The sequence below is a fragment of the Pocillopora damicornis genome, chromosome 3, assembly GCF_964200805.1.
Source record: "Pocillopora damicornis chromosome 3, jaPocDami1.2, whole genome shotgun sequence".
In the NCBI taxonomy this organism is placed as follows: Eukaryota; Metazoa; Cnidaria; class Anthozoa; order Scleractinia; family Pocilloporidae; genus Pocillopora; species Pocillopora damicornis.
Genome location: NC_142672.1, coordinates 3,170,386 through 3,183,450, shown reverse-complemented (window position 1 = coordinate 3,183,450; position 13,065 = coordinate 3,170,386). Strand labels below are relative to the sequence as shown.

Below are 13,065 nucleotides of genomic sequence, written 5' to 3'. Positions count from 1 at the left end.
ACTAGCGTTATCGTGCCACAAGATAAGGTTAAGTAAAGGTAACGAAACCTTTAGTAAAAAGTAATGGTTGGATCCAACTGGTGTCGGGGAAGAAGTGTTGCTCTACTGCGACATGAAAATGGAAGGTAAGTAAGTTTACAGTATGTTTTGGTCACCTAATTCCTTTCTTTTCTGTTCAAGGAATCGCTGCTGGCAATGCTTTCTTTCGATTACTTTCAAATTAGATATTGATGAATGCAAAGGCAACAAAAACGTTTGTGACGAGAATGCGAAGTGTTCCAATACTGTTGGGTCTTCTAACTGCACCTGCAAAGATGGATTTATCGGGGATGGACACTCGCGATCAGGTAAAAAATTATAGACATGTCGAAGTACAACATTTGATTCGCATTTGCACAAAAGCATTGAGATTTGAAAGTCGTGCCGCTGTAATTCAGATTAGCCTCGCTTACTGGTAAATTCTTTGTTGGATCCTCCGTTGTGAGACTACGTTAAACTTCAAAGATTTCTTATATATAGTAGAAAGTCTTGCTATCATCCTCGTCTAAATCGCTTGGTTCGAAAACAATCCTTCGAATACCTTTCGCGTAGTTGACAAAAGTTGACATTTTGAAATATAAAATGAAGTTGAGAACGATTGAATCGCGAAATTTAGCACTATTGACTTTGAGAAAATAAACCTCCGAGTTTGAGGTTGACTCTCAAAGATAATCACGAGTTTTATCAGAATACTATTACCTTTGCAAATTTATTGTTAACTCTTTCTTTAGAAAACAAGAGTTTTCCGCATTGATCACCTATGGTTGTCCTCAAAAATTATAACTTTAAATCGGTTAGCAATCGGCAAATCCTTTCTTTCGTTGACTTACTGATTTTTTTCTAAGGACATTTAATCAACTACGGGGAGGACTATTTCAAATGTCCGCATCAAACTGCTTTCTGAACTTGTTTCCATACTCCTCGGCGAGCTGTTTGAAAGCTACCACCACATTATCCCCCTCGGGACCCAGCTCTTCCAGAGAAGTACTGCGAATAAAGAAAATTTAAAGTTAAAAGTTATTTCCCTAATAAATACCCTAATACTCCCTGACTTAAACTTACTGAGCCAAGATCTCCTACCATGCGACTTTTAGAATTTATCGTTTAATTTCTTAGTGGCTGCAGCTGGAGGAAACAGCAAACTGAAGTGTCCGTAAACGCGTCAATAGCTTTCAACCACAAGGGTTAATCCTATGACAAGAACTACTACAGCAACAACAACACTTAACCGATTGTTTTCTTTCGTTCTCGCGTACAAAGTTTACTTTATCACTCGCTCTTTACATACATCTCGTCGAGTTTCGTAAGACGATCAGGACTGGATGTTTCGTTAGTCACAGAACATTGACTGAAACGTCGACACTGCATTACGTATAACCATTTTTTACCTGATTGACTTCATGGTTAGGAAAAAATCCTTTAGCACTTGAAAAACTTCTCCGGCCTTGATTCTATGAAATAAACGTGCATTCAACTTTAAGTCACGCCTGAATACAACTCCTAAAGATTTGTATGAACAGTGGTGGCATGTGAGTCACTAAAAGACTCACAAGTGGTTTCCTCGAATCTTTTAGCTAACCACACCCAATTTTATCTCGAAAGGTACGTAATGTCTCTCTAACCATGGGGAATAAGCTTGACGGTTAGTTTACAATACAGTTTTTCCCCAATGTTCAGCGATCGTGAAACAGAGAACAGAGGCTTATGAATAAATGAAGACTTGGGGGGTTGACAAAAATTCAAAGGCAGGTGACTTATAACTGTCAGAGGGTGCTTCAAGGCATGGAGTGACTAAGGGTAATGACAGGGTTCGTACCCTTTTTGGGACTAAAAATTCAAGGACTTTTCAAGGACTTTTCAAGGACATATTTTTTATTTTTCAAGGACTCCACCAACTGCAAAATAAAAGAATGTTCACCTTATCATAGTAGCGATTGTGCCGAGCTTAAGTCGAGCTAAAAGTCTATGCCTTTTTTAGTTCATCCACAACATTCGCAATTTTGCACTCAAGGTCTTTGCGAGCTATCTCCTTTTCTTTTGCAGTTCTCCTCAAACTATTTGACTTTGTAATCCACACAAGTTTCCCAGTGTCCTCTGCTTTCTGTGCAAACTCGTCTGCCGATTTAACAAGATTGTCAACATCACTGTCTAAACGCCTTCTTTTCTTTTTAAGTTCGTCAAGTTCATCGACTAGCTCCTTTCGCTTCAGTTCTACACCCTCAGAGGTTTTCTTCCTCTTTTGTTCATCAAGATATGATAAATACTTCTGCCTAGCTCCTGCAGCTGACAAAAGAAGTGGTTTGTTGATTGAAACAGCAAGGACACCTCCCACAGATTGTACATGGTCTTGTACCAGCCTTTGAGCAATGAAGGAGCGCTCTTGGAGGTTCTCGACTTCCAGTTGCTTATTGACTGAGAATCCTCTTTCGACACTGGCCTGGCCATGTGATAATATCAGTAGCTCTGAGACTACTTTCCACAATGATTGGTAGGATCGCTTCTGTCCCATGTGAAGATACAGAAAGGAATCAAGTCTATCATTGTTAGGATCATAGTCTTTGAACTCCGACGGAGAAGAGGGGACTTCCATAATGAATTGTCTAAATAGTTTCAAAAGGGAATCACATTCACCTTCCGGGACTTTCTTGGCATTTTCAAGGGTAGTCAAAACTCTCTTGAATTTTGTGATGGAAACATCATGGTCACTCATCATGTTTCTTGGATCTAAGCAATTTATATTCCTTACAAGGGAATACTGAATTGGTGCTTTGGCAATCAGTTTGCAAACTACTTTCATAAGGAACTCCTTGCATTCCATCTGAAACTGAAGCACTCTTTTCTCTGAAACTGTGGACTTTGCAATCGACTCCTTGATCTTCTTGTCAGCTGTAAACCCCAGGTCAATCTTGGAATGAGAGGCATGAATGCTGGAGTCAGCAGGGTCAAGTTTTGTAAGCTTCAATGGGGTTTTGGCTTCACTGATAACAGTGGTCTTAATAAATCTTCTCATTAATCCCCCAAGCATGCTGTACAGGTCTGTAGCCAGGAAAGGAAGCATAGGCTTGTCGGTTTGATAGAGTGTCAAAAACGGTGTCACTTGCTTGGCTACTGATAGGAAGAAAGCGACTTTTGCAGTCGTAAAGGGATCTGCAACAAACTCTTGTACAGTTTCAAAGGATTTATTCTGTGGCTGTGGAACTTTTCCTGCCCTTGCACTCTGAACATACTTGACAACACTGTCCCACATACTCTGTGTACGTTCTGCAACCAAGACATTCTCCAACCACCTATGTTTGCAGAACTTCAAAGCAAACAGTGAGTTTCCTGTTACTTTGGTGTAGTCCTCTCTCCTTGCCGGACTGTCCTGAAAAAGCCAGTGAAGGCTGGAGAACAACCTGTCTAACTGCCATCCTGATGCCACAGCACCATCCTTGAATGCTCCATGAAGAATGTGTAAACCACAGCTGCCAATGTTCAGCATGTGACTATTATGCTCCCTTTTTGCCTCATCAGTCAGCATACTGTAAAATTTCCAATTAACGTTGGGTCCATCCATTGACAACTAGTATGAGAGAAAACATTCCTTGTAATATTGAAAGGGAAACAGATTATTTAATTTAGTACTTGCATTACGTCCCAGAGTTCGTGTCATTGTCCACCTAGACACGAAGTGAACTAGTCATGGATGCATTGGAATTGTGAAGATTTGCAATGAAAGAGTGTTGATTTATTTAGACCTTAAAGGGCAGAAAACCGAGTAAGGTGTTTCATTTCTATTTAATACAATTTTATCGCTTTTTGGAACATTGGCTAGATTGTGAACGCACAATTTATATTACATGCAATAAATTAGATTAAGTAATCTTGCATCTTTCGCCCTTCTACAGCAAAATAATAACAGACATTGAAAGATTTTCATGTTAAAAAAAATTTAACGCAACTTCTTGTAATTATCGTTCGCCGGCGAACGATGAAATTAAATGCCAGTCATGAAAACAATATAATTGATTCCAATTTGATCACACCTTTTTAATAATGGCAAGACATAGGTCTTTCAAAAGAGTGGCAATATGACAAAGAATAATTGAAATTAGGTAATTGTGTGAAGACTAAGTTTGTGCTATTGCCTATTTCGAAATGTCGATAATTGAGGGTAAGAAATAATACAACTTCAAAGAAGCATATCTTGCAAACAATTTCATGGATTACCCAAACATAACGAGAGTTGCATCCTACCTGATAAACTTTTTTGAGAGGAATTCCTTCTATGCCTGAACGAAAATGAGAAAGCATGTCCTCTGCTGTTCCATGCCCCATAAACACTGAGGTATAATAGCGACTTTCAACTTCGTGTTTGTCATGATTCCATGAACGAATGTGAATATCCATTTGCTTTGACTGGCACACGCTATTCAGGCTCTCGTCAAACATAAGTACATAAGCTTCTTCTTTTTTCACAACGTCCTTCAAAAGTTGTTTGAAGTGTGGAGCGAGCCCAAAACAGATCAAGTATGCACATTTCTTTTCTCCGCATGTAAACTGACTCGCGATCCGACTGTCAGGAAACATCGCTTGAAACAATTTGCTCGTACCTTCGCATGATTTATAGGAGTAATGAGACATTATCACCTTCAATGCCCACAAAATTTCTGCTTTCAAAGTCTCATCACGAGTGACAATTCTTTCCATCACCGATGAACCAGATGAACTCGTAGTACTAGACTTTGTGGGGTTGAGCGTGTTGTGTTCGCCACTTTCAGACGAAGCGGATTTTGAAACTTCTTTGGCATCGTCACTTGTAGTTGCTGGTTGTTGAGAAGAAACGCCAAAAAAATCTGGAACGCTTGCTAATGACCTTTTCTGGGATGTCAGTGTTTGATGTTTTTTTACTTTCAAGTGACTTGTGAGCGCTGACTCTCCCATGCTCGAAATGTCAACATCCTTCATACACACGATGCATCGTGCCTTGTGCTTGTCACCCTTGACTTCTCGAAGCCAATCTTTATACAGTGATTTCTGAAGCCACAAGTTGCTGAAAACACACTTGCCCATTGTTTTAAATCTCTCACTCGTGAAACAAAACGCAAACAATCAACACTAACCCAGACAAGGAAAGCACTCAAAGCACATGGCTTTTCTCAGAAAGAGGGAATAGTACAAAACATTTGATTGGCCCTTGACATTCGAGACATTCAACCAATCAGAGTGATTAATAGAACCAAGAACAGGACAAATGGATATGGGCGATTGATCGACATGCGGAGTGGCGTTACGATCGTTTGTTATTTGTATCTTACTATTATGTGTTGCTACGTTTGTGCCAGTTGCATATATTTTCAGATAAGGCACTCTAGAATCTAAGTTGGATTAAATTAGCTACAAATTTCAAGGACTTTCCAGCACTGACTACAATTATCAAGGACTTTCAAGGCCTTGAATTTTTATTTTGAGATTCAAGGACTTTCAAGGACTTTCAAGGCGCGTGCGAACCCTGTAATGATGTGTTCCTCTTGGAATGGGATGTTAGTTCACTGTAGGTTGTCTAAGCATTTCAGTGGATTTCTCTAACACTTTGTACCACCTGGGTGAAGGGTGACACTGTGATGAAAGTGTTAAGCTCTAAAAATCTATCTTTCCTTGATCCAGTGATCAAGATGCCTCTTCGCTTCTCTCACTGGAGAACTTTTACAAATACGTCTGTGATTTACTTACTGACCCGTTTTCTTTTTCAATGACTTTGGCAGACCCGTGCTTGAAAAAATCCAGAGCATAAGCATTCAAGGGCATAGCACTTCCAACTGGGTTGCATTTTTTTAGCCGGAGGATGGGAACAACATGGATGTCGATGTAAACATCTCGTCGAACAATCTGAAAGAAAAAGTGGTAGCCGAATTTGGTAACGGTATTAAATAATTGGTGTTGTAACTACTTAAACTGCCACAGGACGAAATTACATTTGATTGCAAAGTTCAACGCTAAACCGTTGTTAAAATACATAAAAACTTTTAAAAATTTATAAAAACTGTTCGTAAAAGTATTGTGATGACGTTTCAACGATGCTTCACGTAACTGTACAGTCAAGAGTAAAAAGAGTAAGTGAAAACATATAAAGTACGAAAAAAGAAGATACAGATTGTTTTGAAATGATTGTAGTTCCAAACGTGAAAGAACTGTTAGGTAAAAAACTCATATTTGGCAGTTTTCTCAGGATCAAGTGTCAGCAAATAAATTTAACCAGTGTTTGATCGTTTAGGTTGTTTGAGAAAACTTCCACCGAATGAAGTGCAAGCAGTTTCCAAAGGCTTTTACAAGTATGCTACTAATTAAAATGACGAAAGAACAAAATGCATGCAATCTTGCGAAATCACGTCGAAAGTGTTAGAGAACTTTTTCAAAATTTTAAGGGACGTGGGGTATTGGGAAACTTTTTTCACCTCAAGCAGATGATCAATTGGTTCTTCTTCTATATCTTCTTCATTAAGCTCAACTGTTGCGTTCTCTTTGGCGACGTCGACATTTCTTTCGTGTGATTTTGGATAACTGGCTGCGGTCTCGCTTGAAGAATGCAATTGTATGTCTGAATTTCCCGACAATGCAGCGAAGGAAGAGCAGGCGGAGTACGGTATGGATGAGGACACGAGCCCTTTGATAACATCGTACTTTTCATCGTCACCAACACTTGCTTGCTTTGGAAATTCTGCAAAAGAAGTTTACTCCGTTTGGTAAATAAGAACATTTTAACTTCAAAATTGAATTTACCTACGTTTACTGTTAAGCTTAACCTTGCTCACGGGTGTTTCTCTCTTTTGAACTATTACCATAGGTACAGTGTACAGCAATTAACCAATGTACGATGTACTTCGTATGGAAATGTGGACCGAAGTAAGTAAACCAAGGAGAGGGGCCTTTTTAGCCCAGAGTGAGAAATTTGCCAAGAATTATCCTCTTCGATCTGGAAATAGAATTGCCAAAATAGCACCAGGCCTTCCTTTTAGCCGTTGCGCAGAGCTGACTCGTTAGTGTCGCTTGCAAAAAAACAGAAACAAACAAACAAACAAACGAACGCTGACAGAACATGTCAAGTGCCGTGAAATACAAATAATTGTTTTCACGGAAAACGGAGCCTTGCAATACGAAGGAACTGGTGATGGATCCACTTAAAAATTTTACTTGCCGCCAAAATAACCAACAACTCATAGTATGACGACCATTGGTAAAAAAAATGGTCACAAAAAATAATAAGGGATCGTATTTTACCTATGCCCGATAAAGGGAGTTTGTTCTCCTCTCCTTTTTCCTTTTCGAGGTCTGCAGCCACCGTAGTGAGGTACTGACTAAAGACATCTGTGACTTGCCGGTTGTACTCTCTTAGAGCCGTAGCAAATTCATCTGGAAGACCCTCCAAAATCACCTTGAAAGGGATGAGATTGAGGAACGGTTTAGACACTTACTCTTACTTTAGCAACTCCAAGACGACTGCGGTCACAAAAGTGTGCGGTAAATGCCAAATTATCTCTCTACAACGACCAGTCAATAAACAACTAAGCCTAGTTTTTCAAATGATGGATAACTCGCTATCCATGTGGATAAATGTCAACAAAATTTACAACGCTATCCTCCATATAGAGATTTATCCAGCGGATAGCGTTATCCACCCCTTGAAAAACCGGTGCCAGAGCGTTGTCTAGACATTCTCATAAGTTTTAATTTTTCTAAGTACTTTTCTTCTGCAATACTTATTTGTTGGTTAAGATAGAAATGTCTCTCTCCCGATACAGGCCCTGTATTACTCTTCTATCCCGCCACTTAATGGGTACTTCTCAGGAAAGGCCAAATTTAACTGCACTAAAGAACGGAATGATTAAATATATTCTGGGTGATCATGAAGGCGGGCGTCAAGATCGATTGATAATAATGACCAAACTTGTTATGATGATACGTTATCATTCATACCAAATGACAAAAACTAACACAAGTTTGCTCAATAAAGCGTGTTAAAACAGCTTTACATTTTTCAAAATTTACAAAAACATACTTTTGACGTCGGGCACAAATGGACCGCTCGTTTGTATGAAGGGTGAAGGTATCGTCTGCCGAACAAGTGGCTTAGAACGAGCACCATCTTTCTCAACACGTCGTCTGAGAATTTTCCTGTGATAGCGATCAATAGTATGATATCATAAGCATTCTAATCTTCCATAACCTTTGGTTGGAGGCTATGAATATTTTGTACTCTGAAGGAAGATAAATAGTCCTTACCATTCTTTCCCGGCTGACAAATCTTGTGGAAGAGACCGCGTTGAAGAAAACTGACCAACACATAGTTTGAGGGCTCATGATAGTGAAGATGTGTCGCCAGTCCTGCCATCTCCTGAGGAGCGCCGTTTTCTTGTTTTATAAGACCCTGCAAAGAAAAGGTTTGCAGGATTTGAGCGAGCTTAAAAGTTTATAGTAAGACTGTTGAACTGCAAGAGCGAGTATGTGATCACCTAACTTGAAGTACATAGACAAACTGGTAACCAAGGAAAACAAGGATAACTGATACTAGCAAAATATTTCTACCTTGCTTCTCATTTCTGCGGTAGAAATAATCTGATTTTGACACTCACCAATCTGGCAAGAAGCTCGACGCTGAATAAGAAATGTTTCTTAATCTGGCCCTCCATTCCGGGGTGAGTAATGGAGATGAAAGGGTGCGACAGCAGTGAGAGAGCCTGAAAATAAGAGTACATACATAACTTAGTGTGTTCATGAATTGATTGAGAAACGATCAGTTGGGATTTTGCATATTTCTGTGTAAATAAGACTAAGAACTGACCATTGTTTCACGTAAATTTCGTAAAATCTCATCTGTACGTTTTAGATTGTCTGCAATGATATAAGTTCTAGTAGTACATTTCCTCGTCTTATTCGTAGCTGAGGACGAGGAAGGAAAGTATTCTATGAAAGACTTCAAAGAAGCTGTAACTGTTATCGTGCGACACAATTCACATCGCCTTCAGCACGAAGAGAGTTGATTATCGATAAAAGCTGGCAACAATCGTACAAGTATCTAGCGCAAAAGGAATAGGCGAAATATTCGAGAAGAAATGTGGAGGTGTCTTTCCTACAAACCTTCGTGAGAGCATCTTTTACATCATCTCCCTTTGATATCATCAGAAGCAAGCGCAACACCAATGATACGTTAATGGGGAAGTTCCCAACAATCTTTGGAACATTGGCTGTGATAAGACGTTGAATTTTACGGAAAGGAACTCCAAAAAACACTACATTTCCCACAGGGTCAAAACCTCGGCGACCTGCCCTGCCAGACATCTGAAATTAGATAGATGAGAGAGTAAGATCAAGTCTTAATTTAGATTCATTGTAGATAAAAATTATCTCTTTCTGCCTAAAGAAGAAAAAAGGAACAAAAAAAGGACAAAATCATGATGGCAGAACAGTGATGTAGTCATTCTCATTGAAATGCTTCAATGAGTATCGAAGTCTGATAGGAGTAGTGAGGGGATAACGACCCCTTGATACTGTTAGATCTACTTTCATGCAAGATAGATACTAGAAAGTACTCTGTCCGTACTGATATCATTCTTAGAAAGGTTGCTTATTACAGACAAAGAGAGCTACATCCAAAATTATTTGTGTCTTATTTGTGGTGATTGCTATCTTTTAGGGTACTTTTTTTGTTGGAAACAAGTAGCTGCCCTGCCTGCTTCATTCATTTGCATTCCATGAAATTACATGTACAGACACCTGCTGTTTCAGTGGGTTCGCTTGTCTGTGGGAACGATTTGTTTTTCTGTAGGAATACAAACTTGTGTTTTAAAAGTGCACTCACCTGTCTGTACTGTAAGGAGTTTAAAAAGGGTGAATCTCCAGCAAATACGACCGTTTTACAAGGCATATGAATACCAAGGGCCAAGGTTCCTGTTGCTGTAACGACCTAAAAGGAGTGGAAAAACTCCGAGTCTCTGTACACTGTTAAGTTACTATATTTTTTTTTATCGAAACGTTTACAACCGGTGAGGTTCGTAGGTAAGCTGTGCGCAAAAAGAAAAAACAAAACAAAAGGAAGGTAAAATAAGGGGGAAAAAAGAGACTAACCAAAATTTTAAAAGTTTGTATAACAAAGGCCACGGTTTGCAGTTGATAAAAGCAAACCAAACTAGTGCAATAGCGATGAGGCCACTGTACCATTCCTTTTCATATTTTTCTGATATTTCGTATGTATTTCTTTTTTTTAACCGAGTCACACATTCTTTTAATTCATATTTTAAACAATCATTTTAAGAAAAAGCGATGCCTCAGTGCTATTTACGATGACAGAGGTTCAGTAGAAAAAAAATATTACTCCACGTTATTACTTAAACGTCCACCTTCGTTTCTAGGAACAAGCAGTCAATAAAATTATACCTGAAGATACTTCTCTCTAAATAGCATCTCCACGCAGCAGCGAATTCTGTTTTTCAGTCCAGCGTGATGGTAACTGATTCCTCGTCTTAAAGCATTCTTTAATTGTGAGTAACCATGCACAGACCAAATGCGACCCATGATCTTCTGTAAATCCTACAGAGTAAATGGCCAACCTTAGTAAAGGCAAACTTTATCAGTAACGTCTGTACCTGGGGGGTCTTTTTATCACATAACGTGTAGTCTGATCATTCTTTTTGTTATAATCAATCTTTTTCCTTTGCTCAGGCGATTATAGTGATGCGCGCGCTCTGATTGGTCGTATCTTGCTATAGTCACCTCGCTATGATCACCCTCCTCTAATCATACTAAAACAATTATTCACCTCAGGCTCAGTGAATATCATTGAATAATCCCCTCGACCTCGTCTCAGGTATTTTTTCACAAATATTCACTTCGCCTTCAGCGAAAAATTGTTGAATAATATTAAATAGTCGTCGGATGCTCCCTACCTCGTTTCCAATTTCGTGTGTAAAGGCTAATGTACACTCTGGTATAGGACCAGTTAAGACTGAAAAGTCTTTTTCATACTGTTGTCCTACTTGCCTGCACAATCTGTTAAGAGAACAAGCCCTCAAGTCTTATAACATTTGTCATCAGAACATGATGGATTCGGTCGCATACATGTTGATTGGAATCTGAATAACACTCGACGAGATAAAGCAGTTAATATTTGAATAACTCCAGTTTACCTTTCTTCTTTTGTACTCTCTGCCTCTCCATCTCTCAGCCTTTTAAATTTCTTTTCCGCCTTTCGTACCCTCTTTATGGCAACTTTCAAGTCTTTCCAGTTATTCTGGCCTTTAATAAGCTTCTCTCGTTTTCGAAAGTGCTGAGCGAGACCAAATGCCAACTCTTCGCAAAAAATGCGGTCAAAGCTGATTAAAAACAGAGTGATATCATAACAACGCCCACTGAGCGAGATAGCTTTTTCGGCATTTACTTAGTTTTTTTTTTAATACACCTCTCACATATCATGAATTTTCATTATGTAATTGTGATTTGTTCTGAACGTTCGCATTTTTATTTTCGGAGAATGAGTCAAAATTATATGCATCGTCCCAACTGACATTCTGATCGTCATTTGCCTTTTGCCTATTTTCTTTCTTTCTTTTCTCTTTTTCCTTCAGTGTGGCTGACACTTTAAAACCGAATTAAAGTTAAACCTTAATCCCTTGTTACGCATGTCACTGAACGAAAATTCCTTTCCTTGGATGAAACAGTATGTATATTACCTGAAAACAAGAGCGGGCAGTTTTCCTTGAGCCTTGAGCTGTTCCACGAGCTTTGGGAAATTGCTCCAAATGAAAAATTTTCCCAACGAAGCCATTCCAAGCTGTGTCCATTCCTCTTCAGTCGAGGCCTGTTTCTCCAACAAAACTGAATTCAGCGACTGTATAACGGCTTGAACCTGAAGCAACAAAAAAAAAACTTGATAATGATGATAAAAATAACAGCAGAAATTATACTAAAGTTAGAAAATCAATTAATTTTGCGAGTCCAAGAGTATAGAACGTAGAGATACAATTCACAAGAAATAATATGAAGAGCTGTAGAAAATACCAGCTTATGCCATTAAAATGTTATTTCACCTAAACATCGTACCTCTTATGGGCCAGGGCGTCCGTAGGGCCCCCGTATAATGTATCACTGATACAACGAAGAAATCATGCAAAGAATTTAACAGATTTGTGTCTCGCTGACGTCAGGTTACACAATCGTGTTGTTACTAGTGACACGAATACCTCAAATTATCGTTTAAATAGTAACGTGGAGTGATAAACAGAAAACAAGGACTCTAAAGGCTAGGGTTTATAGGGCTTAAATCAGCGTCAACAAAAATTATTTTATCAAAGCAATGGCAAACATTGTAACCACATCACAAACACTGTGCCACGAATCCTTTCGCAAGATTCCCTTCACCTTCTCAAGATGTTTTTCATCGGCCCAAGACTTGAATTCTCTCTTCAGGTCCTTCTCGTACTGTCGTGCGCAGCTCTTGTCAATGAACTTATTTTTCTCGAAGTACCTCTCGGGGGAAAGTTTCTTTAAAGAAAACACAAAATAACAAGCCTCGGTCACCTAGTCGCGGTATTTTTTGGGCCATCAGTATGAAAACATCATTATTTGAGACTTTGTAGAATCTAGTCTTACTTCAGCTTTGCAAGAATAAAAGTCGCCCAGAACGATGCGACCTAGCCTTTGTTACGACTAATATCTACAGCTTCAGGCATGCAACTGTAACGTGTAAGATTGATTGTTATTTAAAAGCTACCAACTTACCTGCAAGGATTCTTTGTTTGGCCAGTGCTTAGCCATGACGTCAAAAAGTTGTAGAGATTCTTGAGGGGTGAAATCCATATCCCTTGGGAAGGAATTCTCTTGTAGCTAATTGGAAACAGCCAAAAAATATTACTGAAAGAGGTATGGAAGCAAAAGATCTAAAATACGTATCATAGGAACTGCAGTAAAGATACAGTTGTAAGATTGGACCTACGGAGGTTACAAAAGCGATAAGTAAGTTATCGTAGGAGACTTTCATTTAATATCAGAAAGCAT

General features: G+C 39.0%; 2 protein-coding genes across 3 annotated transcripts in view; both read right to left on the bottom strand.

Annotated features, from left to right (window-relative positions):
• Window positions 1-729: 729 nt before the first annotated feature.
• LOC113664144 (putative ATP-dependent RNA helicase DDX60) overlaps window positions 730-13,065 on the bottom strand; it is a 30,996-nt gene continuing 18,660 nt past the window's right edge. For both annotated transcript variants that reach the window (XM_089200890.1, XM_089200891.1), the window contains 16 exons: window positions 12,790-12,894; window positions 12,430-12,552; window positions 11,742-11,917; window positions 11,199-11,384; window positions 10,959-11,061; window positions 10,450-10,602; window positions 9,875-9,979; window positions 9,154-9,354; window positions 8,649-8,753; window positions 8,299-8,443; window positions 8,075-8,190; window positions 7,297-7,450; window positions 6,474-6,736; window positions 5,756-5,907; window positions 1,428-1,490; window positions 730-1,026 (listed from right to left, as the gene is read on the bottom strand). In XM_089200890.1, the coding sequence (XP_089057016.1) occupies window positions 915-1,026; window positions 1,428-1,490; window positions 5,756-5,907; window positions 6,474-6,736; window positions 7,297-7,450; window positions 8,075-8,190; window positions 8,299-8,443; window positions 8,649-8,753; window positions 9,154-9,354; window positions 9,875-9,979; window positions 10,450-10,602; window positions 10,959-11,061; window positions 11,199-11,384; window positions 11,742-11,917; window positions 12,430-12,552; window positions 12,790-12,894 (2,262 nt within the window). In that variant the 3' untranslated portion in view covers window positions 730-914. The remainder of the gene's footprint in view (window positions 1,027-1,427; window positions 1,491-5,755; window positions 5,908-6,473; window positions 6,737-7,296; window positions 7,451-8,074; window positions 8,191-8,298; window positions 8,444-8,648; window positions 8,754-9,153; window positions 9,355-9,874; window positions 9,980-10,449; window positions 10,603-10,958; window positions 11,062-11,198; window positions 11,385-11,741; window positions 11,918-12,429; window positions 12,553-12,789; window positions 12,895-13,065) is intronic.
• On the bottom strand, window positions 1,846-5,230 carry LOC149047849 (uncharacterized). Its single transcript, XM_089200900.1, has 2 exons — window positions 4,276-5,230; window positions 1,846-3,601 (listed from the first exon to the last, which is right to left on the bottom strand). The coding sequence occupies exons 1-2, from the start codon at window positions 5,089-5,091 to the stop codon at window positions 2,003-2,005; spliced, it is 2,415 nt and encodes an 804-aa protein (XP_089057026.1). The 5' UTR covers window positions 5,092-5,230; the 3' UTR covers window positions 1,846-2,002.